At 38.8% G+C, this 26,351-nt stretch overlaps 1 protein-coding gene and 2 long non-coding RNA genes across 3 annotated transcripts; 1 reads left to right on the top strand and 2 right to left on the bottom strand.

The window, feature by feature from the left end:
• Positions 1 to 3,252: 3,252 nt before the first annotated feature.
• LOC116062889 lies at positions 3,253 to 18,586 on the bottom strand. Its single transcript, XR_004108130.2, has 4 exons — positions 18,444 to 18,586; positions 8,218 to 8,333; positions 6,245 to 6,298; positions 3,253 to 3,849 (listed from the first exon to the last, which is right to left on the bottom strand). It is a non-coding gene; the product is annotated as an uncharacterized LOC116062889 (long non-coding RNA).
• On the top strand, positions 17,639 to 22,975 carry LOC116062888 (Golgi phosphoprotein 3-like). Its single transcript, XM_031317665.2, has 5 exons — positions 17,639 to 18,061; positions 18,582 to 18,713; positions 18,994 to 19,108; positions 19,454 to 19,614; positions 20,438 to 22,975. Exons 1-5 carry the CDS (start codon positions 17,855 to 17,857, stop codon positions 20,699 to 20,701), a joined length of 879 nt encoding a protein of 292 aa, XP_031173525.1. The 5' UTR covers positions 17,639 to 17,854; the 3' UTR covers positions 20,702 to 22,975.
• Positions 22,380 to 24,388, bottom strand: LOC118493066. The gene is made up of 2 exons (XR_004895014.1): positions 24,251 to 24,388; positions 22,380 to 24,124 (listed from the first exon to the last, which is right to left on the bottom strand). It is a non-coding gene; the product is annotated as an uncharacterized LOC118493066 (long non-coding RNA).
• Between the last annotated feature and the right edge of the window lie 1,963 nt (positions 24,389 to 26,351).

Raw genomic sequence — 26,351 nt, forward strand, 5'->3', positions numbered from 1 at the left:
CCACTGGTGTAAACATCTGCTGTAACACCCTAGTGATCACTTAGCAACCACCATAAACTACAATTACAGAGATTGCCTCGAGCTCACTCACTCCTAATGTCTCGTACTATTGTTTGCTCTTTGTTCTCCTCTTTTCAGTTTACTTATCAGCCTTTACTTTGCAATGTTCTTTCATATTGGTTAAATGCAACATCAGACAAGCATTACTAGCTTGTATGCCTAAGTCACTGCACCACACACCCAAACACACACACGCACACACACACACTCACCTGCAACCTGCATACATGTATCACTGCTTCAACCACTGAGTAGCAGTAGCACCGTTATCTTTCTCCATTTCTGTGTGTAAATATTATGAATGTCATATACACAAAGAACTACAAACATAAAGATGATTTTGTCAACTAGGATGTAGAATGAGTTATTTATTATACATACAGTATATCCTGTTGCCTCATTCTATAACTATGCACACTTTAAATGTACACAAAGACACGCATCTGTATCAGACAGGATCTCAGGAACTCCCTGTGAATGAGACAGTTTACAGGAGTCCTTCCTGTCTTCAGCCCTGCAGATATCTGACTGAGACGCAGGAAGACTCTGATTAGTTTCCATGCATTTCCTCACTACAACATACCCTTCCCCACCCATCTCTCCCCTTCCTCATCCTCTTACTCACCCTGGCCCACTCACATGCTTTTTTCTTCTTCTTGTAACAATGTATAGAGTGTGTACTCCATGTTTTCATTTTTGACCTCTTCACAGTTTCCTCCCCTTCCTCTATCCCCTGCCTTTCATCTTGACATACTATATTCCTCTATTAGCCATGGAAGTCTATTCTAATGTGTTTTTCTTCTCTCTACACCTTTAACTATCTGTATACATACAGACAGGAAGAGAGCATTAGGAGCGTGCAAGATACAAGGCTCTCAGGGTCTCTAATAAATCAAAGGCATCTTCATTTAATTTTTCAAATACTTTCTTTGAACAGATTGAACAAAACATTAATATTATCCAATCATTATAGCTTAAGAGCTGCTTTTTGTGGTGTAAGGCACTATGGTAATGAAGACAAACTGTGTATCCCAGGCCCAGTAAATCCCTTTAAGTGAAGGAAATTAGCTTGGTTCATACAGTCGGACAGACAATATTTATTTTCAGACTGAGTCAATCATTGGGTCATGTGAAAGCCAAGTGGTAGACCCTCAACGGTAGGCCCAATAACAACCCCACCCCCCTCCAATGACAGCTATTTACAGTGAGCATCTAAGGAATCTGTAATGTACACAATAGGATGGTGCTTGTGTGTAAATGTAGATGATAGCTCGAAGTAAACATACCATAGATGGTATTCTCTGTAATTGCATTAAATTCTCATTCGATACCTGGAAATTTGAGATTATATTTATTGGCATAAATGAACCCTTAAAAGGGCACTTCAACGATACTTCCATGAACTCAGGAGACTCAAGACACAGATTAAAGCTGCACATAGCATTATTATTATATTAACAATGGATCTAATGATAATGTAGGTTGAGTGATGTTGTGTATGGTGCTAGATGCGTAAATAGGCAGCTGTTTGCTAACATTTTGTCTGTTTTATTGTGTTAATTAATTCCCCATTTCCTTGTTGTTTACTGTCTCTTGTGTTCTCTGTTGCGTTTTACCCTGTGTTCATCCTTGTGTATTGAATTTATGCTTCAGTTTCCTGTTTTATTTTGTAGTCTGTTTTCTCACATATCATGTCTTGTTTTACTTCCTGCCTTGTGTTTTCCCGCCTTTGTGATTGTCTGCCCCGCCCTGATGTGTTTCACCTGTTCCTGAGCCCTTGTGTCACCTGTCCCTTGTTTCACCCTCGTTACCTTGTGTATTTAGTCTCTGTGTTGTCTTTGTCTGTTGTCAGATCATTGTCTATCCCCTTTGTCTCGGTGTGCCAGTTTACTTTTGGATGCCTGGTCTTTTGGTTCCTCAATGGTTTTGGTATCATTTTTGCCTGCTTTCTTCAGGACTCCTTTTGTTGTATCCCTTTTTATTTTATTAAATCCTCAAGCTCACCACTGCCCTGTTGTCTCTGCATTTTTGGGTCCGCCATTTCCCTAATCGTAACACATTTGCCATAAAAACTTTAAAATGTGATGTCTGTGCTGTGTTTACAGCTTTTTCAGCTGCCCCCAAATGGCCAGAAAATCTATTAATGCGGCTTTACACCTCAGGATCTAAGCAGCAGAAGGTAAGATGTCGTGACTTTTAGTCCATAATATGAAGCTTCAAAAACCCTGGATCCCATATTTCCTAAAATTCTACATTTTCAATCTTTTCGTTAGACCCTTCCTGCCTGGTAAAACTCATATTTGTTATACTTCACAAGACAAGGTCAGTTTGTTACACAGGTTTTCTGTTATGAATGTGTAATTTTCAAGCTCAAGCTGAGATAACCCTGATAACCACCTCAGGCGTTGTTTTCACATACTTGACAAAGCTCCTTCAGAGGCACAGAACATGTACAACTGTTTTCACAGGCTTCATGTGACAAGTAAACTGACTTTTGTGAGGAAAATCGGTGGAATTCCCTCTTAAAAAAACCTTACACCTATAAGAGCCAAACTAATGTTTGGTAACAGTTCATTCATCTTCCTGGACATGTTTTTTACTAATAGGACCTGATTTTATCTACTGAGTTACTAAAACAATTAAATGTGTGGACAATCACGATAGCCATAGAAATGTAAGATACTCAGATGACATTTTTTATATTAACAGTCGACAAGTGTATTCATGAAAGGACAAAGAGCAGCTCATTGCTTTATAAGGAGATGTTGGCTCTATACTGTTTTAGAGTATGACAAAGTCTGGCCTTTGCTTCTGTTTTTTAATCTACAACTAACAGCGACGGCAATGAATGTGTAAGATAAGACTACTTTGTCATGGTTGTGCTGCATGACTGTGGAGCCCCGTTGGCGTTAGCAGTACGGGTGGTTGCTTGCAAGCATGACTTTGCAATACTACTGGGGATGAACTTTATGGAAAAGAGAACTGTCAGCTCAGTGTGAAAGAAAGCAGATCCATCCTCACTGATTCCTCTTTGAGAACAGCATTTGACTATGTTTTGAACTTTAACATTAACCAGACCAAGCAGAGCGGATAGAAATATGCCGAGCCCCCTATGGTTCTAACTCTTTCTTGTTCACTGGGTTCATGATCCTTTTTTATTTGTTCTTTTACTGTAGACTAATGATGTGACAATAACAAATGTTTAGACAGCTGTCAACAAACAGGACATGCCTCATAATAAAAAACAGATGGAAGCCAATGTCATATGTGCATCTGTGCTTTATTCCCTGGGTATTAGACATAGCATTGTCTCAGGCCATTAGGGCTCATGGTACACTATCCTTCGAATTTAAACTCTGTCGCAGCCACAACGATTTGGCCTTTTCGTAGACTTGGAATTGATAGAAATGCGTTTTAGATTCTTTTTTTTACTCTCTTTTCTATTAGACTGCTCAATGAAGTCAGGGTAATTAGAGGAGGGCGTGTATTGCAAAAAAGTTTAAGCTGGTCGATCCCTTTCTTCTTAATTCCCAATTCAGAATCTGATGATTGATGCCTCCATGGGAACATGTGAGTAGAAATTGGCACACTATCTTCAAAGTCACCTTTCCATCCCCCGTGGGCAGGCAAAAACATCAATCTGACACATGTGGACAGCAATTAGAGGTCTCTTCAGTCGTCTCCTTTCTGGGGCTCTTTCTCCCTTCTCTGTGTTGCTGACAGGACCTGGAGCGTTGTTTCACTCTACAGAGGGCCAGCACAGGGTCTCGACATTTGACTCTGTCAACACTGAAGCAGAGTGTGGGTTACAGCCTGGCCACTGGCTCTCTGTCTCCCACAGACACGCTGGGCACCTCTGCCCTCCATAACAACAGTGGTGAATCCTTATTCCCTAACTTTTTTTATATGCATCCATGACATGTAATAAATCCATATGTACTCAAGCAGAGGACTGGAGATGTACGGCTGTTTATTTAAAACATTTTTAATCATGCTATAGCAGCATGGCTTGAGGGATGACAGGTGACAATGTTGGTTGGTTGATTTACCACTTTGGTCCAAACCGAAATATCTCAACAACAGTTTAATTGATTACCATTAATGAAAACCAAGGCAATGTATCCTACTGATCCCCTTATTTATTCTCGAACATCACCATGACGTTGACATTTGTTCTTAGAGAAAAGACTCAAAATCTATTGGATGGATTGACATGAAATTGGTGCAGACATTCATTGTGCCCATAGAATTAAGTCTTATTACTTTGTTGATCCCCCCCTCCCCCCGGTTTTGCTCTAGCACGTGAGCATGTTAGCATCCTGACATTAGCATTTAGTTTAAAGATAAATTGTGCCTAAGTAGAGCCGCTAGGATGACTGTAGGCTCTTGTTTTTTCCTCTGTCCTCTGACAACTAAGCAGCATTGTTGTGGAACTTAAGTCAAAAGTTGGAAGCCATTATGTTTCTGGGTTTTGCTATGTATTAGTATGACTGCCTAACAATGACAGGAATGTGATTTTCAGTCACAAAGTTTGTCCCCAGATCCTGGTGTCAGTAACAGGAAGTTTGGTGGGGTTTGTCTCAGCGGAATGGATTGTTTAAAGAATGATGAGTGCCAAAAAATGTACTGCAGTCACTATCTGCAGGCAGTTTTCCACTAATTTTCTTTTTTAAAAGTTAGTCTGTAACCTATTGATACAGAATCTGCAATAATGAATGAATGAACTACTATAATGACTTTTCTCTTTTGTCCCGGTGAACAGACATGCACACACATTTGAACGGGGCATGTACACATGTGCACACACATATGCACAGTTGTTTCCAGCATGTGGCATCACATTCTTGGAATGTCACACAGCCATTATGATTGGAGGATATCATATTCTGCTCAGCAGTAATTTCTCGGCGTGACATCTGACATGACAGCATGGTAGACACGGGAGGAGTCGTAAGTGTGGGTGGTCATGCAAGGTCGATTCGTACAGTTATGTTCACTATTTAGCACAAGAAAAAGTTCTGCATGGTCGAAGACAGTGGCTAAACAGTAGTCCACTGTGGTCCACCCACCACCTTTCTGAACTCGCCACAATTTACAGAATGGAGACAAAACCCAATCTGTTTCAGAGACCAAAGAATTCAGTTTAATGGTGAAACATCACGTGTAAGTCACTTACTGTTTAACAAATATTCAGAGGGTATTTGCACTAACCACAGCAGAAGCTAAATATTTTTAATGGAGGACATTGTGTCATGTCACAGTAGGAAAAGTACAGGTGTAAATAATACAATTAATGATGGCTGAATTTTATTTAGCTGCCTAACTTTCAGGGTCCTGGTACTGTGCATGCTGGCTCACAGTTGCACCGTCACTTGAGAAGAACAGAGCCATATTTTTTGTTATTCGTAACACCTGTGCTTTCCCTTGTCAATGCCAACTTACGTACTGATTTTAAGAGTTGGTTGAAATTCAGAAAGACATACTACAACATTTTAAGAGACATTTTATGCAGCATGGTGATATGGACAAGAGCTGGCAGTAACAGACTGAAAAGGTGTAGATGGTTCATACCAACCGTATAAACCTCTGATATTACGAACGGTGACCAGAGTTTAAAGGATAGATTTTTTTTCCAAGTCTGTCTTAAAACAGTACTCACACTACATGCCCATTGAAATTATTTGTTGCTGTAATTGTTCCACCTCTCTATTCTGGCAGTGAATAAATCCAGCTGAATCATTTCAATAGGGGACAAAGTCTAAGCTTCTTGATGTCGTGTGTAAAAAATATATTTTACAATTCATCTAAAATTAATAGCAGTCTGAGTTAGTTGGAGCAAATGGGTATTTTTTTAAAGTTACAGAACGAACACACAAAACAAAAAAAGGGAATTTCGGACTAAAAACAACATAACTTTGGAAGATATCAACTTGAATTGAGTAACCCAGACTACTGAAGCTTTATACTAGCTCTAGCTGAACTTTAAAATATAGCCGGACCATGAAGTTTGTCCCTGTTCTCTTTTAGTCATGCCTTGAAGGGACAATATGGACAGGAGGAACGATTACAGCAACCAATAACTTTTGAAATGCACATATGGGCATGTAGGTATCGTTTTAAAACAGACAAGTTTCAGTTCACCATTCAGACCCTGCAGCTCCCAGACCAAACAAATAATAATTACCTGATCACAGCTCCTGGGTAATAAACCAATTGGAGACACTGGCTCCGAAATCATCTGAAAAAATAGGGAAATCGAAATTCATTATATTTATCTGTTTTGTAAGCTGCATAATTATACAGTGAGTATAAAATGTAAAATGCACTTTTACTCACAATATTATATAGTAACATACTTTCTGTTACCTAACAGCATGTTTATGGTATTTTCCCTCATATGGTTTCAGTGTTATATTATAGTGACTGTTTAAATTGTATACGCTCTTGGCTGTCACAGGTGGTAAAGATGAACGCTGTCAGCAAAATATTCACAACACACCCACATCAGGAACACTGCAGTATATGCAGCAGTAAAGAACAGCGAACAGGAGATTCTGTTACTGTTTGAGTAAGACATCCTGCAGGGCATTGGCCAAAAGGGACAGTGTAAGGTGATTAAACTAGAGGGCAAGGGGCTTTACCTTTGCTGCCAGTTTATCTTTTGTTTATGAATACCCTTGTCATAACTGTAAGGAAGTACATTTTTGACGGATTTAGTTTTGGTCACTTTGACAGGTCTCCTGTGGTGAATATGAATTCAGGGGCAGAGAAGGGCACAAATGCTCCAGTTAAGGCCCTCGGTGGGGGAGTCGAATCTCCTCAGGTATATGCTGTGGTACTCAGTGTGAATATCATGTATGTGTGTGCTCATGAGTGTTTGACCCTTCTGTGGTCTATCTCCCCCTTGAGTAACCAGATGGTGATTAAGATCATAAGGTCTCCATACCTCCTCATCATGTTCGCTTTGACTTGACTTTTTCAACCACAAATCCTGTTTTTGGGGGGTGAACATCAGTTGGCCTCTGACCACAACTGAACAGCACAAGAAGTCATCTGGTCAGGATTAATAGCTTGTACTGACTACATTTGCAGTGAACCAGGCTGTTTTCAACACTTAAGGCAAATTTACATTGCTTTTAATGGTGAACGAAGTATTCACCATATTAATATGTCTGTCATTACCATTACCATTATTTGTTTTATTATTATTTTCTTTTCTTCTCTGTACCCAGGTTTTACTTGTAAATGGAATCTCGATCACAATGTGACTTCCTAATTAAATAAAGTACATAAATTCATATCTTTTACTTTATTAAAAGTAGAATTACAACTGTGTAAAACTACATGTAAAAGCTCTGTATTCCAGATCTTACAGAGAGGTGTTATCAGGAAACTGACAAAGTATCAAAAGTAGAAGCATTTAATGCAGACATGCATGCAACGTATCCATTAAAGGCTATATTGTTATTATGTATAATGGTATTGAATGATTCTTACTGATGCATTAATGTGGAAGTAGTAATGTATTGTTAGTGGGTCAAGCTGGAGAGGAACTACATTATATACTATTGGGTAGGTTCATCTGTAACAATATGTCATTTTATAAGGTGATAATACATTTGATATGTAAAATCTTAATAGAAAAGTAACTATAGCTGTCAAATAAGTGACGTGGAGTAAAAAGTGCAATATTTCCCTCTGAAATAAAGTGGAAGCATAAAGAAGCAACAACTAGAAGTACTCAAATTAGATACAAGTGTCTCAATGTACTTAAGTAAATGTATTTAGATGATTTTCCTCACTGGATGATTTGCCTTAAACTGAGCAGGGGTCAGTGGTGTCCTGACTACTCCATCGCTTCTGCTGAGCAAATAAACCAAATGTTCACTGTGGGTTCAGCACTGCTACTGGTTCTTCAGCTTTCTCTTTAAGCTAATCAGAGGTTTCCTCACTGAACAATACCGGTCTTCTGTCAAGTCAGGGGTTTCATCAACAATGGAAGGTTCTACTAATGTTCACGTTAATGGATGGCTGCGTGTTGACTTTCTCTGTGCATACCGTATGTATGTATACGTTCAAATATAAACAATGTCATGCATGTGTGTGTGTGTGTGTGTGTGTGTGTGTGTGTGTGTGTGTGTGTGTACAGTTTCTTACAGCTGGGTTTCAGACCCTGTGGAGGGGTCCCATTGTTAAAGGCTTCCTGCAGAAATCTACCAGGGAGAACAGAGGAAACGCAGGATCACGTTGGGAGGATCACACAAATCTGGAGGCTAAATAGAAAAAGAACATTTTTATTATTTGGTTTCAAAAATATAAATGGCTATTAGTTTGTACAATACAAAATAAGGAGTCATTAATACTGATCTGGCCCTACAAACATACAGAGTCTTCTTTTATTTTAAAGCAAGACTATGCAACTTTTGAAAATGAAACTCTTTTAAATGAAATTCATAAGCAATAAAATGCATCACTGTGTTTTTGCTGCTACAGCCTTACTTGCTCTAGTAGGCTATGACCAGTTATCTTGGCAAATGCAAACTTAGGAGCTGCGGAAACAAGCTGTGGCTATAGCATCTTTTAACTACATATGGTGAACTTCTTATTCAATTCATTCAATTAAATTCAACTACTCCACCAACTCTTGAGGGAAATACCTGGCTCTTTAGCTGCTAAATGCTTCAGTATGTTCACCAGCTAGTCCCTAACTTTGTCTTTCTGCTGCAGGTAATTTTAGCATCCAAAAAAGATGCTATGAGAGCGATGAGAGTCAATTAAAACAGTAAAGTTGCGGCTGGACAGCTAAACAATGAGCTGAAACTCACTATAAAGTTCCATAAAGCCGAGGGGAACTGCAGATTTTTGTCACATTTTCATTTGCTACATTGTTTTTGTATTAAATATATTATAAATATTGAATATATCTAATTTAATAAACAAACTGTAGCCAACTAATCTGCAATTTTAATCACGCTAAAATTAAACAAATTAAGTCCAACACATAAAAATTCAAGTGTCATGTTTTCAGTCTATATCCACGACGTTCCACTTCCGGGATTGCTCTCGTTCTGCCGGAAATTCAGCCAGATATCACTTTTTTTGGATGTACGTTTTCAGATGTTCCGTTACCTTCCGCTTTGTGTTGTACTTTTAAACTCCGGTGGATTTATGAGGACTATGGTTAACTGCTCCTCAGATACCTGCAGGGTTAATCCAGACAGTTAGCTAGACTATCTGTCCAATCTGTTGCGCGACTAAAATAACTTTGTTCCACATGTTCCACCAAAACAAGTTCGTTCCCAAGGCTATTTTGCAGCGGCACGGTGGCTCTGCTCGGCACTTAGCACCGCCCAAGACGATTGTGATTGGTTTATTGATATACATTTTTCTCCCAACCCGGAATGCTGTGTGGACTAGCAAGACCCTCCTCCGCAGTGCTGTGGAGGAGGGTCTGGCAATGCCAGACTAGTATCTGGCTGATCCTGAGACAACGACTTCTTTCAGCAAAACACACATGATAAAGACTCCCTCGGTCCGTTGACTGATCTGTGTCCTAGATACAAGGCTTTCAATGCATGTATTCATGCCTCTGCTGTGAGGTAAAATTAATCTTTGGTCAATTGCATTATATGCTTTAGATGTATTGCATCATTGTTATGTTTATTATTCCTGTCACTGTGAATGGGGCAAAGGCAAAGCACTTCCCGTAATTGTGCCAAATTGGAGCAGATGTTGAAATAGAAATTATGTTTGTGCTTTCTTTCTTTCACCTCATTATTCTTAGTCTTTCACTCTCTTCTTTGTCCTTTTGTTTTTACTATTGGCTGTGTGTATGGCATATATGTAGCCTTGTTTTTGTCTGGCCTCGATGCCAGCCTGTCCTTGGACATGCTGCTATTGTAATCGCGTCTATGAATTGCACTGAGCTTCTGCTTCACACCAGTTCAAAACAGAGAAATTGGCAGATGTGACCTTATATTCGCCAATTATTCCATACAGTTTGGCCTATTTTCCTATCTTGTTTCTTATTATTGTAACAAGCTGCGAGAAAACTGATAGGATCTTCCGTTTCAAGCTCTCTACATACGATCCCAAAATTGTGATTCTGCTTTTTCTCAGCCTTCTCGTATTCAATGGGGCTTTTGAATATCACAAGCTATTAAATATAATTGTATTTTTTCAGCCATTATTCTCCAGAGAGATACAGTGTAGCATCCAATTGAGAGATTCTGTAATTCACTTACTGCAGTGCAATGGTAAGTGACTCCCCTAGTTCTCTCTGTGGGTGTGTTGTCTTAAAAGATTGTGTACATGTGTGTATGTGGGTGTGTTCATGTGCATTTATATAGAAGGGGCACTAGGGGTCAACCATTTGCCCACTCCAGAGACAGGAAATGGCTCCAATATGGGCCTGAGTGTGGCCTCGTTTAAGGCTCTGGGGAGTGATTTAGGCCTCTTGTCAGGACCAGAACTGCAGGATCAGTGAGAAAAATGTACAAAGTGAAAAATACAGATGTTTTTGGGACCATTTGAAACCGTATATTTCTGGTAGGCTTCGCAGGGACCCAAAGGTTTATTAAAAGTGTCAGTGGGGTACTAGATGATGAGCTGATATGTCAAGAAAGATGTATGTCCAGTCTGATATTTACATTTTAAAAAGATGGTGGTTTTTCAACAGATAGATGTGTAACTTGTGCTTATATTTAGAGCTTTTTATAAACATTTAATTGGAATCTACCAAAACGTATTAAGTGTTTTAGTCTAAATCTTTCTATCCAGTTTTACATCTGTACACAGACTTAAGCATGACAAGATTTATTCCAGGCCTAATGCTGTCATGCTTGCACATCTTGGACTGTGTGCAAATATTCTACCTAGATGGTCAGAGTGTCAGACGACTGTCTTGGCTGTAATGCTAGTCGAGATGGTTGTTTACACAGAGCATATTTCCAAACAGTCTGGAGAATTATCTCTCCAAGGAATTTTTAGGGGCACACTTATGGGCTCCTTAATGTCAGGGAAGGAGACATTGTCTGTTACTTGTAGCCTGCTTGTGATGTTTAATGACTTTCTTGGCAGAGTTTATCAAGGATGAACAAAGTAGAGATTATTTAACCAGTTTGTATGATGCAAGCAGTGAGTTCATAGCACGCCACATTCAGGGTAGAGAAATAAATGTCTTTGCTCACCAGTGGTTGAATATAAGTACCATACTTAAGTAAACATTTGATGTACTTGTACTTTACTTGAGTAATTTCTTTGTATGCTACTTTATACTTCTACTATTCAGAGAGAAATTTAGTTTTTACTCCACTACATTTATTTCACATTCTATTTATATGGATTTACATCGATGCCTTAGTATTAAAATCACAGGGGCCATTAGTTTGCATTGCGTACATTTTACTTTTGTTACTTTCAGTACATTTTATTATTGTTACTTACTTACTAACTAGTAACTCTGAATGTAGGACTTTTAATTATTTAATAATTAATTAAGTATTTCTACAGCTATTGCTACTAAAGTGTTTGAACACTTGCTCTGCTATTGCTGTTGCCATGGCATTTTCTCACTCAAGATTCAAGACGTGTTGTATGTTTTAGTATAATTAGCACCCTGAAACTAACTACACAGTCATTCTTTACCGGAAGTTACTATTACCTTGTCTCTATGTAGGAAACATACATTTTGGCCTCCTAAGAGCTTCTTGTGATGTGGAACTGTTGTTATGAACACTAAAACAACGTTAGTTATTTCTTACCAGAAGCTCTTTTAATCATATTTCAATGTAAGAATAATTTGAATTGACCTCCAACAAGCTTGTTATGGTATGAAAACCCTTTGTTGAGCATTAAACTAACTATACAGTCATTTTTTTACCAGAAGCTACTATTACCTAAGCACTAAAACAACTTTACAGTCATTTATTATCAGAAGCTTTTTTAAATGCAGTATACATACCTCTGATCTGCTTTCATTTAAGATATCTAAAAAGAAATCTTAAAGCCTCTGAACACATATACAGGTGATTTCAGTTATTCGGTCTGATTAGACCTCTACTCAGGTTGAAGGTGGGCTGGAGCTTTGAAAGGAATTTATTACATCACAAGTTTTATTTACCAATAACAATGATAAAGGTGTCATTTGTCATGCCCTTTCAGGTGCAACAAAGCTAACGGGAGGCTCGGAAAGATGTCAATCAATCAGTTCCCACACAGTCATGGGAAGAGGTCTAATCAGCCAGAATAACTAAAAACACCTGTGTGGGTGTTCAGGGCCTTTCAGACAGTTGCACCAAATGCATGCTCTTGGGGGAATTGTTAGGTTTCTGTAAATTATAGAGTGCGGTCTAGACTCTAAAGTGTACTTTTACACCATGAATGAAATTTAATTGAATTAACTTATTTAAGGTATCCACAAGCTGAGTGAAACTATAACACAGGTTAACACTGTGAACAATAATATCAAATTTAAACAAATCAAAAAAAAAATATGTTTGTACTAGTGAGGTTAGCTTAAGCATAATAGCCAGTTCATCTATGTTAGCCAGGTTAGCTAGAAGGCTAACAAAGCAAAAGCATCAACATGCATTTGCAAGCTCTCAGCCCAAAAAAAAAGCTGAATAAGGTATTACAGACAGACATGTATGTTCTGTAGCTTACATACAACAACACAACAAAAACAACACAACAAAAACAAAGACTCAGCTTAGTTTGAACAGAAATCTCCAAGGGCCTCCCAAAGCAGGATTAGTGGGTTAACTACCCACTTTGTGGAGGCTTTTAGGTGTCACGAAAAGGCTCAAGTTGATACTCTGGCTGCCACCTTTTAAACTATGCTACAGCTCAAACCTACTAGGAGCAGTTTTTATTCAGGCTTACAGGCCTCTAATAAATGGAAGGCTGGAAAATATAGTATAGAAATATATTTAGAGTAATGTTATGTATTGGTTGAAATTCAGCCAATTTATTATTCACTGATTAGTTGTGGTTTTTAGTTTTATTAAGCCCAGAAGAACATGAGCAGCCTTGGCAAAGAGAAAATCTTTTTATAGACCACCTTTGAATAATAAGGCAAAAACGTCTCTGAACACTGAAAATGAGCTCAGCATTACACCGTCCATCATCAATTAAGCATCAATTTATTCAAGCCTTTTTATTTCGACTGTCTGCAATACTCCATCAGTGCTCTTTGCATCAGCAACAAACCATGGTTACAGTTTCCGCACGTTTTTTTTCCCCCATAATAATATACAAAATATTATTTTTTTCCAAATTCCACCTAAGCTTCTCAATTATTCCACATTTATTTATAGTCGAATGTTTCATCTGTAACTCCACTGAATCGCTGTTTGCTTTTGCAATGATCCTATTTCCCTACAGGGATTAATAGTTTAATCTTATCTTTTTGATTAAATAATCTTGTTCTTGATTTGTTGCTGCTGTTGCTGCATGTGATCAGCTGTACTGCTCCTTCAAGGGAATGAGGTCATAATACTAATTGACCAGACTAACTGAACTTCATGAGACATGCAGGCCCCAGAGCAGCAGTGTGTCTCACAGACTGTTTGTTTTACTCATTACCATTCAAAAACATTGATGATAATGATCATACTAGGTTTTCTTGTTTTTAGGAACTTGAATCCAGTTTAGTCATCTTTGTTTGATTCTTAAAAATTCTCCCAGGTTAAATCCCAGCTTGGAAGTGCTGTAAAAATCATTCAGAAACATCCTGACAACGAATGGAGTAGTCACAAGTCCCCAGTGCACATCGTATTGTCTGTAAATGTTTCACAGCTGGTGGGGATTGAGCCCCCAATACCTGACACAACTGGCCATACAAGGACAGCTACGTCTCACAAGGCGAGTGTGGGACTCCTCCTCACTGTCACATTGAATGCAGGCTCAATGCTTGCAGCAGCACTCAAAAACAGCAACAAAAGCAGAGCCATATGCAACATTGAGACACATTGCTGTGACACACAAATATCAAGGAACACATTACCATGGCTATGTGCTTTACAGTTGTAATTCCTAGCTGGAAGATGATTTTTTTTTTTACAATATTGCAGTTTTGTAGTGGCAATATACATATGTGGGTATAAAAAAAAAGAAATAACCAACAGCTTCAGAATGTGTCTTTCAATTATAGGGAAAAAGTAGATTAGAATCAGTCTTAGAAGCACAGGACATATAAGTCATGAGTTGATCTAAAACTTAATTAGATTTTCAGTTAATTAAATAATATATTAAATTGAGACTAGTTACTCTGGGCATTAGGGATCATACGACATACGATATATTGCTGTTCTTTTGCCTCAGGATTGTAAGGTTTCTGGAGGAACTTACTGGACTCCATTTACATCTGTTGATGAAAATACTGGAGAGAGTCTTCTCCCTCGGCCCCTCCTCCCCAGACTCCAAGTTCACGGAGGTTGCATGGTTGAGAACGCAGCATCCAACAATGTTGCTAGACACTAGTGTCACATAGCCAGACATTACTCCACAGCACAGTGGAGTAGCTAACGTTAGATGATGGCTATGCTGACATAAAAGCCTGTGCTCACGCAGAGCTCTGTACCCGACTGACATCTACCCTATCGCCGCTTTAAATTACTGCAACAACCGCTAAAACATCATGACCTCGCTGTCCTCTCTACCCAACTGACAGATGCATTTTCTCGGCTTAAAATTATGGCATCAACTGCTATAAAACACCACAACCTTGCCATCCTCTGTACCCGACTGACAGACACACTTTCTTGGCTTAAAATTACGGCAACAACCGCTAAAAACAGTGCAAACTCACAGTCCTCTCTACCCGATTTACAGCCACCCTTTCTTGGCTTAAAATTACCGTTTGTCGGCTACAGCCACTGAACAGGCTAACCGTTGTAAACAGCTGTGGCCCGCTTGCCTGGTCCTCCGGTAATGTTAGCAGTTATTACGTGTTAGCATGGCGGCATTAGCCAGGACCAGTCAGGATCACTTTACTGGCTGTGTCTTAATTGTTTTTGCGAGTAACCAACTTGAGTACTCTATATAATTCAATGTGAGTACACAAATGTTGAAATGACATAAAATGCCTGTCCCTATTAGCATTGATAAATTAGACTTAAGCTTAAAGGTGCCGTAGGTAGGATTGCGAAGATCCAGGACTTAGCCAAAAAATTTGAACATCGACAACTTTTCAGTCCCTCCCCCCTTTCTGCTAAAGCCCAAAACTGTCTCCTAAGCTCCTCCCCCCACAAGGGATAATGAATGTGTGTGCATGAGCAGTGATTTGACACGCAGTTAGACACCCCCCCCCCCCCTGGCCCTGATTGGTGCATCTGAACAGGGAGCAGTGGATTTTTGCAAATCGCACAACAGGCTGTAGGTGGTGCCAGAGGAGCCAGATTTTTTTTTTTTTTAATTACCTGCTTCATGTAGTTCTACTCAAACATAGGTTCAGTTTCAGCAAATATGACAGAAAGTTAGTTTTATAAGTCTTACCTACTGCACCTTTAATGGTTATCTGTTTAGGAGAACATTTGCCAACTCTGCGTTTGTAACGTCTCTGGTCATGCAACTGTAGAAACATGCCAAGGTTTTTTTTAGGTCGGGTAGAATCTATCTCTGTTGATCCCGTTTGTTTGTGTGCTGCTTCAATGGTTGTAATACAGCTGTGGCTCGCTGGGTTTACGTTTTTACAGGTATATCTGGCAACCCGGCCTGGCTGTCAAAATAGGCAGTTGATACCAACATACACGCCAAAACACAAACAGACATTCTGTCACAAAACGGAAATTTCAAAGGAGAAAATACTGGATGCATTGTTGTCAGAAAAGATAGTTTTTTTGGATTTAATACAGTAAATATTACATATTGTACCTTTAAATAAAAAAACGGTTGAGATTTGGGGCTAATCTTCAAGTACACAATACAAAAATTGTATGTTATTAAAATGATATCACTAATACATCTGCCACCAAGCACATGTGGTAGCTGAGACGTCTGACTCTTCCTTTTCTAACCACAGACATTTTGACATCATAGCAGAAAGAACACAGGTGTAACTCATAACATCAATAACGGCTACACTTCATTTAGTTGTTCAAGATCCATGGCCTCCAGGTTTTGTGCATGCTATCTCATTAATATTCTAAATTACACCTGTGCTTTTCCTGCTTTAACAAAGCAAAAATACCTCTAAAAGACCCACTGTCACTTGCCACTTTTCCTTTCCTCCCTGCTGTCAGGACCAGTCCTGCCTGATACCACAAATAACTTAGATCACATGAGGAAAGGACTGGAGTGGAGGAGATGGAAGGGGAGTGAGGTTAAGTGGAGGACGTTTGGGAGTTTATTTGCTACATCATCGTCAACAATGGACCTCTGCCAATGATAAAGTGGTCCTATAATAACAGCCAGCTCTAGCCAACAGTATGCAGCCTCCCAGCTAGAGATTCTAAACTAACATTGAAAGTAAGGAAACAACACTGGTGTGATGTAATATGTGAACATTAATGAGCTGGTATATCCGTCTATTGAGTTTCAAAGTCTGTCTTCAGAAAAATATACAATCTCATTTATTCTCAATGGTTGCAATGTGCCCTCTCTAATCCCATCTAAACAAAAAATGGATTACATGGGCAGGATGTTACTGCAGGTCCTTGTTTGAAAGAGCATTCAGCAGCATCAATTTCCTGGAACAGAGTAGTTAAGAAAGGGGAGGAAGAATACCAGCAGAGCAGTCATCTATTTCCTACACACAGCCTGCCACCTTGTGCTGACAGTATATATTGCATTGTGGCTTGTTTGTCTGAATGATATAAACTGTTAATGCTGTGTTTCTTTTATATTTTTCTGAATATAAAGTTGATACATGGTAATATATTCTATATACTATTTTAAAAAATTGGCTATTGTGTTACTGTTTACACCAAGGGGGCTGCTATCAATATTGTTTTATAAAATAAAACAAATTGTAGGTCTTACCAGTTTTTAAAAACTTTTAACCAGGGTAGTTTTGCTGTCTTTTATGCAATGCCTCCGTCCTTTTTTTTAAGAATGACTTGTTCAACACACACGCAGCTGCACACATTTACACTAAGAAGATGCCTGGTCTATGGATCAAGAGTCTTGCTAGATGAGGGAGGGTACCATTAATTTGTAAGAGGTAAATTAAAAAGTTCTAGTTACTTTATTGCAGCAAATCAGAAACATAAGTACAACATTTAAATAAAAGTCCTACCCTCAAACCTTAAGGTTGCTTATGTGTATGTACTGTGCTGCTTTTTTAAAACAACTATAAACTGGTAGGAAATTTTGTGATTGGGGAGGGTACCATCATTTTAACTTTTTTGCAAACAACCACTGTTCCCATTTTTTAAACATAATAACAAATAAATATGCATATTATTAACTGTATGCAATTAGGTATTCATAACATTTCCTAAGATTTGTGACAAGACACGTTTGTTTAGTTATTGTTGAGTGCGGTTCATTTCATGTGTTAACTGTTAACTGTCCGATTGAGAGTATTTCCAATGGCACTTGAAGGCAACAGGCGAGATGCGTTCACTGTCCAGTTTAGACCACAGTCGACGTCACTGCCACCATGTTGGATCAGGAAGTGGGTAGAGCCGAAGCAGGAATCCCGAGCTGAGCTTAACGTCAACGGCAGCGTTTATTCGATCGGTCGACCGTTTCACCGTTCTCACCTTTAACATTCAGGTTACATGCTGCGTGGCTTTCTGGCTGGTCGAGGTAGGCGCTTTTCTTCGGATTTGAACGTTTTGCAGCACCAGCTATGGCCTCGACTGTCACGCAGAGAACCTCGGGCCTCGTCCAGCGGAGGACCGAGGCCATTCGCAGCGCCGCCGTCGACAGGGAGTCCGGCGGAGAGGAGGACGAGGCGCGCCGCGAGGAGGAGGAGGACGACGACAAGGGGGACTCGAAGGAAACCAGGCTCACATTGATGGAGGAGGTGTTGCTCTTGGGCCTCAAGGATCGAGAGGTGAGCGCTGTCTTTAATCCGTCACCAAGGCTAGCTAACGTTAACGTTAGTTCACCCAACATTCGCTAACACAATGTTTACGTTGCGTCACCAATCGTGTTTGCAAACGTCAACAAAGTTAACAGCGTTAATTCAAGCTAGTTAATGTCTCCCAGATTGGTAGTTGCAAGTGTCCGGGGGTTTAAAGGCTGTTTCGTGTTAAACTGGTTAGCAAATGTACGTCAAGTAGTTTGTGTTTAACCAAATGCGCCGTGCACATATCTAACGTTATCTTATTTTATTACTGCATTATGGTGTTGCTCGTAAGAAGATTTGCTGAATGAAAGCAATTATCCGACGTTAAGTGAATTATCCACTTTACTTTCTACGTAGTTTGCGTTACCTGGACAGTTTTCTTGACGACTTGCCAGCTGCGACGTGACTCCTTTTCAACCTGGAAGTACTCGTAGATACTCCAACCAACACGTCAGCTAAGTTAACAAGCGCTATACTTGGCTGTTTTTTTTTCTCCTCCGCCCAGGGCTACACGTCTTTCTGGAACGACTGCATCTCCTCCGGTCTTCGCGGGTGTATGCTGGTCGAGCTGGCCCTCAGAGGGAGATTACAGCTGGAGGCCTGCGGTGTGAGGAGGAAAAGCCTGCTCTCGAGGAAGGTGAGAACTAATGGTGATGTAACAGGTGTTCAAAGGAAAGTGAAGCACGTCTACCCTGTCAAGATGTTCTTATTGGTATATGGTACAAGACACTTGATACCCTTCAGTGTTGTTTCTGTGAGCAGAGGGATTAATTTCTTCTGTAGAAAAGCACACACTGTATCAGAGAGTGTGTAGTGGTTCCTGTTCACACAGGATGTGAGTGTGTAGGTGTAACTGAGACTGATTAACATCATCCTTAATGTCATCCTAGTTCACATGTCTCCTTTTGTTTGCAAAGGTGATCTGCAAGTCAGATGCCCCAACAGGAGATGTGCTACTGGACGAGGCCTTAAAGCACATTAAAGAAACCCAGCCTCCAGAGACTGTCCAGAGCTGGATAGAGCTGCTGAGTGGTGAGATAAAACATATCAAGATTGCTAACCAAACCTTCAAATAATCTACTCATTATTTCACCTGCTGGACATGTGGGGGGAATTTTTGCTCTTGTGTTATGTTTGAGTTGTCAGTATAACTTGATTCAAATTGGGCATGATTTGACAAAGAAGTATTTGATGATAATGTCATAGTTTTATAGGGATTGCCATGAACAACATTAAAACAAATTTAATAATAAGCTGGAAGCAGCAGCATTTACAGTTTTAAAATTAGCCAACGTGAGCCACTTCAGATATTTAAAAAATGGCATTGACTGTATCAGTGTGTTTAAAGTCCTAAATGGATCTCATGCTGTCCATTAGGAGAAACCTGGAATCCCCTGAAGCTGCACTACCAGCTGAGAAATGTTAGAGAACGTCTGGCAAAAAACCTGGTAGAGAAAGGTGTCCTCACCACAGAGAAACAGAACTTCTTGCTTTTTGACATGACCACACATCCGCTCACAAACAGCACCATAAAACAGGTAAGGTGTGTGGATGTTCAGGGACTCTTTGTTGTGTAGTCAAGTTAATAAAGCTTTATAAGTTATGGAATTAAAATGGCTGAAATCAGTGTCGTTGGAGACTCGACGGAGAGGTAAAAACTTTATGCTCAGTCTGCAAGCATTCAGCTTTTATGAGAGTGGGGGTAATAGCCACAGTCTCAGCTTAAATACCTGCAAGTTTGACCTGCACTTGCACAGCAACCGCTACATTGGGTACTGTTAAAGTGCATGTTTTATAAGCTACAGAATACATACCTGCTTAGGTAGCTTAGGGCATAAAGACGGGTAGTAGGGCTTGGCAATATGGCGAAACATTTTCTATCCATATATATATATATATATATGTATAGGTTATTTTATGTCTCGATAACGACATCACTATATAGGATGTTTTCGAGTATTTCAATAAATAAATAGTCTATATGAAATAACCACATGGTAAAGCCTATTTTTGTATACTCCTGTGTGAATTAAATACATGACAAATGAATGAATATTTTCTCACTTTATTATGAATTTTAGTGCAAAATGAACATAATGTGTGACAGCCGGTTTTTCGACATTGCGATAGAAATTATATAGAAAAATAAATACAGTAGACATTTTTTGGATGATTTTGAATATATATATATATAGCCATTGGGTAGCATTAATCAATGCCTTATATAACGTTTGTTCAAAAACGTGTAGAAATGGAAAGCTTTTGTTATTCTAGTTCTTTCACCTAGTTGAATGTACAGTATGTAATGCATGTGATGCATATAATGGCATAAAACACATATGTTAATACAATTGCCTACAGCGCCTTGTTAAGAAGGTCCAGGAGTCCGTTTTGGAGAAGTGGGTCAACGATCCCCACCGCATGGACAAGCGAGTGCTGGCCCTGATCCTTCTGGCCCACTCATCCGACGTTCTTGAGAATGCCTTCGCCCCACTCCAAGACGACCAGTACGACCTGGGCATGAAGAGAGTCCACACTCTGCTGGAGCTGGAGCCGGAGAAAGAGAGCACAAAGCCCAACGTCAACGAACTTATGTGGGCTGTTGTGGCTGCATTTACTAAATGAAAACACCTGTACGATGGACTGGAAGATCTGGCTATGGCCTGTGTTATTTAATTGGTTGAAGGACTTCACTTATTGCGACAGACTTCACTTTAATGAGACAATCTTTTTTTGGTTGGGGAGCCTCTTTGTACATCTATTCCGGATGACATTTTTGGAGGCAGTCCATATTAACCCATTGTAGTCTAATTGGTGGTGGGCTTCACCAAGTAACATTTGGTTGGTTGGAACGGTCTCTTAATGAAAAAAGACTGGCTGCTTTCACACAGTGAGGTATATTATCTGCTGCTGCGAGGCTGGATATACTTGTCAACACTACAAACAGATGGGTTTCTGTTAATGTTAGATGACATCAGAACAGAGCAGGTAGCAGCAGTAGTCATGGTGAATATGAAGATTTTGACTGGGGCCAAGTTTACCTTCTTCACTATGGAAACATCATCTCTACATTACCACCACCAAGATCGGGCCAGAATCAAATCCTGGTCTCGTCTACATACTCTCCCACGTGCTTATGCAAGGATAAAGGATAGCAAGTCACACTGCTACTGATGCTCTTTGCACTCATGCAGGTCTACTGCTTCCCCCTATTCATTCCCTCTTGTGGTGGGAGTACATGCTTTAGGGTTACTGTTAGAATAGACTACCTGAAAGTTTTACTGAGTCACTTTGTCTTCTCATTAAATTTCATAAAATGTCCTGCTTTCTTCGTCATTACATTTTGAGGAACAATGGAGGACACAAACACTTGATCGCCTGCATAATTACGAGTGAGCTGGGTAATTTGGCCCTCATAACTTCTGACCTAAATGAAGAATTAAACCTTGAGTCTAATTAAACTCTCTTTTTAGTTGCAATGGGTTCATTCTGTGTTCATAGAATGAGACTAGTCTTCCATTTCTATTTATGTTGCTAATCGATGCTTGTAGTAGCCTGCCATTTATCAACTATTTTGCACAGTCAATAGCCATGTAGGTAGGATCGTGCTTTTAGGGATCTTTCTTGTGTTGAGTCACACACTTGATAAGATTGAAGATTATGAACCTTAGCATCCATGGTTGAAAAAAGAGAGAAAAGATCTCACTTATTTTGTCTATGACTATTGATCTTTACGAATACTTTAAAATCATTCCTCTGGACATGTAAAAAAAATCTACTCATATTTTTAAGTGTGAATTGAGATATAAAAACAAACAGCGATCAAATCCGTTGTGATTTGGATCGCTGTGAACAGTCTACACAAGATTTCTTATAGATCATCCCCATTTGCTTATACAAATAGGGTGGGAACTGTTAGCCAAAGGGGCTAGTTTAGTTTAGTTTAGTTTATTCTCACTTAACACTAGTGGTATCTAGTCATGGAGGTAGTTTTGGTTTTATTTAGGTTTTGAAATATGTCCCAGAGATATTTGCCCCTATCTTAATACAATAAGGGTAAATGGCATTTCCTTTCAAGATGGTCATCAGCAGTAAAAATTCAGAAGCAACATCTCTTTCTGGAGTTTCCCACTAATCTACAATCTTGACTGTAAACAGTTTTCCTTAGAACTACTTTACACTAAAGAGATCGCCTCTATAAAAATCTGATAACTGCATGATCTGAGGATTCACTACAAACCAACAGAAGTAATGAGAGAATGTGTTATGTAATTTCGGGGAACCAGCTTTTTTTAAAAGTTTCAATCTTATACATTGTGTCTCTCAGTTTGTATGTCATGTCATAATTAGGTGTTATTTCTATCTGATAGGCCCATGCGGGGCATGTTATATTTTTCCTACATGCAGATGATGGGTAGGTTACTTGGACCCCAGATGAATCGTTGTTAAAGAGTGAAGCTGTTCAACAACATTCAATCTATTGGAACAAAAACTGTCTCCAGTCATGCTTCACTGCAGATCTGGGAACGCTTCCATTTCAATATAAAAGGACGGCTGTAAACATTCTGGTCTAATGAGTGTGATCTGTGTGTGAAGTTACATCACCTATTGTTTCATGGCATACTTCTAGTTCTGTCTTCTTTTTTCTACCAACAAAATACCAATAGGTATGAAGAACTGTTGAGATTTGTTTAGAGCAAAGAGACCATGCATGCTATTGGTGGAGGGCTGGGGTACTTGTGGATGTAGCTAAAGAGAAAAGGCTTGTATGTAATTAGTCATTTTACGTGTATGATCTAATGGAATTCAATGAAAGGGATCTTCTCTCCTATCCTCTATAATTCTGTATGCTTTTGTATTACCACACAAAATAAAGTAAGGATCCTTTAAGTGCCTGAATTTAGCACTGTTTTGCTGTTGTTTTTATTCCATCTGTTTTTCTCCCATTCCATCTGTTAAATAGTCCCATAAATGATCATACACAGTTATACAAATAATGTAAGGTGCTTAGTCTGATGCAGCTTTATCAGATTCATCTAGTGCTGAAATGATGGATTAGCCAATTGACAGAAAACTAGCAATTTTGATAATTGTTTAATTGTGTAAGTCATTTATTAAGCAAAAATTGCAGCCTTGTGTTCTGTTTTTTTTTTTTTTAAATAGGATTTGCTGCTTTTTATATCACTGTAAACTGAATATGTTTGGGCTTTTTACTGTTAATCAGCAAAGCAAGCTATTTGAGGATGTTACCTTCGGATTTGGGAAGTTATGACTATTTGTCACTAAAGGATTAATTGGAGAAATAATCAACACATTAAAGAATTAGTTTGACATTTTAGGAAATATGCCTATTCACTTGTATCTTCTCATCTAACTCACAGCAGGAAAGCAAATACGCTTATTTCCTAAAATGTCAAACTATTCCTTTAAATGGCATGGAATTAATTGCAGCCTTACATTCATTGGTATTCACCACTATAAAACACACAACCAGATTCTAGATTTATTGAATATGAATCTTTAATTAGCAACTTGAATAGATAAGTAACTAAGTCTCAATTCTTCAGTTAACATACATGTGACAGGCTGATAAAGCATAACATTCATACATGTCCATGTATACAGAAGTATGTAGCCTATACATGTGATAAGAATCATCTTTCAGCAAATAACTTCCATTCAGATATTCCAGATATTCCACTTTGGTTCCAGTCACCCATGGCTCTGAATCGGTGGATCAACAGCATCCCTAACATTTGTCCATGTCTCCATCAGGGTGTTTCCAGGAGCTTACATCCCACTTGAGAGCCACCATTTAACCTCCAGTGATGAGTCCATATCCAAGACTCTTCTGCTTTGGCTCTGAATGCCATCCAGTTAAGCAAAATCCAATTCCTCTTTCATGTACTTTGACGAACATGTCTCACTTGATTTTAGTAACAGTCTTGTAGTTCTTGATCAGTATTTCCAGCAGTTTGTATCTCCAGTGAAGTCCATCTCCAACTTGACGTAGCTCATATGCGCAGTGATTAATTGTGACTGCAAGATCTGAGGGCAAAAGACACATAGGTTGAGTATTCATGAATAATAATATTATAATAATACATGTATAAATTCACGAAGCTTCATTAAAACAAGGTTAGGCTCAATCAAATCTTCTTCTTAGACACTCACCGTGGCTATCCATTTTCATAGTGTTTCTTCTGCCTGTTCAGAAATGAGAAGAGAAGCTTTAAAGATTCAGTTTTTCTTTCCCCTCAGTGCTTACAAAGCTGTGCAGTTGTGGCTTGACAAGAAGGAACAGGTTTAAACTATTGATAGCAGGCCGAGCTTAAATACTGCTGGGTGACGCACATTTATGGCCGAGGAATCCTCGTCAGCTAAGTTCCTCCCACTTTGAGGTTAACTTCTCTGTATACAATAGTGTTATGAGGCGCCTAATCAGTAGTATTGCACAAAACATGTACCTGTTCTACTACTGTAGTACATAACACAATAACACATACTGCTTGTGCCAGACGGTTGGTGTTTGTAATAGTTTTGATCAACATAAACATGCTGATATGAGCACATATACAAAATAATATGATGAAGTGATTTGACCATTTTAGAAGATGAATTAAACATACATTAAAAATGTATGAGGTATTGAATAGGGTCACAAGTAACTTTGTATAGAAAGTAAATACAACTTGTGTGTCAGTGCGTCATATGAAGCATGATTTCAACATGACAGACCGCTAGGCTGAATTTAGAGAACAAGCTCACACTTATATAATCCCACCATAAAGATTTATTGTGTGAAAAGGATTTGAATGTACAACAACAGTTCTAATTGGCTGATAGTGATGAGACATTTAGACACGGTGGTTGTTATTTAGAATGTAGAGCACAGACATAATAACACTGTAGTGTCACTTCTAGGGATTATATAAGCAGAAACACTGGATATTCAAATTAACCACCATGTCATGTGATCAAGAGACAGTGTTTATTTAAAAAAGGCTATAACGCAACTGTATAAAATTAGAACAACAGAGTGGGCAACTTTCATTGACTGCATTCATTGGACATCAAAGAGGCATTTCATTCAACCCGCACAGCCTCTAATTAAGTTACACACACCATATATATATATATATATATATATATATATATGTGCATTTCAAATTACTCAAACTCCTATAATTCTCCCTCAAAATAGGATACGGCATAAATTCTCAACACTCTGCTCAGCATGCATCATGAACATGTTAAGGCTTGCCTCGATCTCTTCCTGTCTGTAGAAATAGGGAAGTACCCAGGGAATTACAGTCAGGTGATCTGAGCACTGGTGGCTGAATAACAATAACATAAGTTACTTCCATGTAAGGAGAAGTAAAGTGGTACACATTGTTACAGAGAGATGAAGAGTATTACCTAAAGTTATGAAAGGAACAAGAACGTAAACAGAAGTTAATCCCTAAAATGTGAAGGAAATAAAGTGATATTCAGATCACTTCACTTAAGTAAATGTACCAATACTCCATTACAAGGAAAAATACAAACATATTATCAGAATGATGTACTTAAAACGTATCAAAAGTAAACTTGTTCTGCAGAAAGATGGCCACTGTAACTGATATATACGTTTTACAATATTAGAGTGGTAATACTGATGCATACATGCATTTTACTGTTGCTGGTCAGGGTGGAGCTGGTTTACCTACTTTTAGCTACTTTATAAACATGTTGGTGTTTTGGTCTAGTGTTACCCAACGTAGGGGTCGTATAATTTTACCTGTTTGGGTCTCATACAGTTATTTAATTAAAAACATCTGAGAAGTTTATAGGGGAAATGTCTCTTTGGTGGAACTGCCAACAACTCATAGACATCTGAAATGTAGAAAGGGGCACAAAATAGACATTACTTTTTTGTGAGGGGTCACAAACCCAAAAAGATTGGGAACCACTGGTTTAATCTAATCTTTAATCTAAACAATGCATGTGTTTAATGCAAGTTTACAGTATATATAAATGTATGTAAAAATATCTTGAAAAGTGACCAATAACTATGAGCTGTCAGATACATGTAGTGGAGTAAAAAGTAAATTTGTTCCAATATAATAAAGTAGTGGAGTAGAAATATAAAGCGGCACAAAATGGAAATACTCAAGTACAAGTCAAATTCCACTTAAGCACATAGTTCATCTACAGTGCATAAGGATAACATGGAAGGCGCATGCCTCACCGCTGATAACAGCGTTGTAAAACGTCTGATAACAGCATTGTAAAA

The sequence above is a fragment of the Sander lucioperca genome, chromosome 14, assembly GCF_008315115.2.
Source record: "Sander lucioperca isolate FBNREF2018 chromosome 14, SLUC_FBN_1.2, whole genome shotgun sequence".
NCBI lineage: Eukaryota > Metazoa > Chordata > Actinopteri > Perciformes > Percidae > Sander > Sander lucioperca.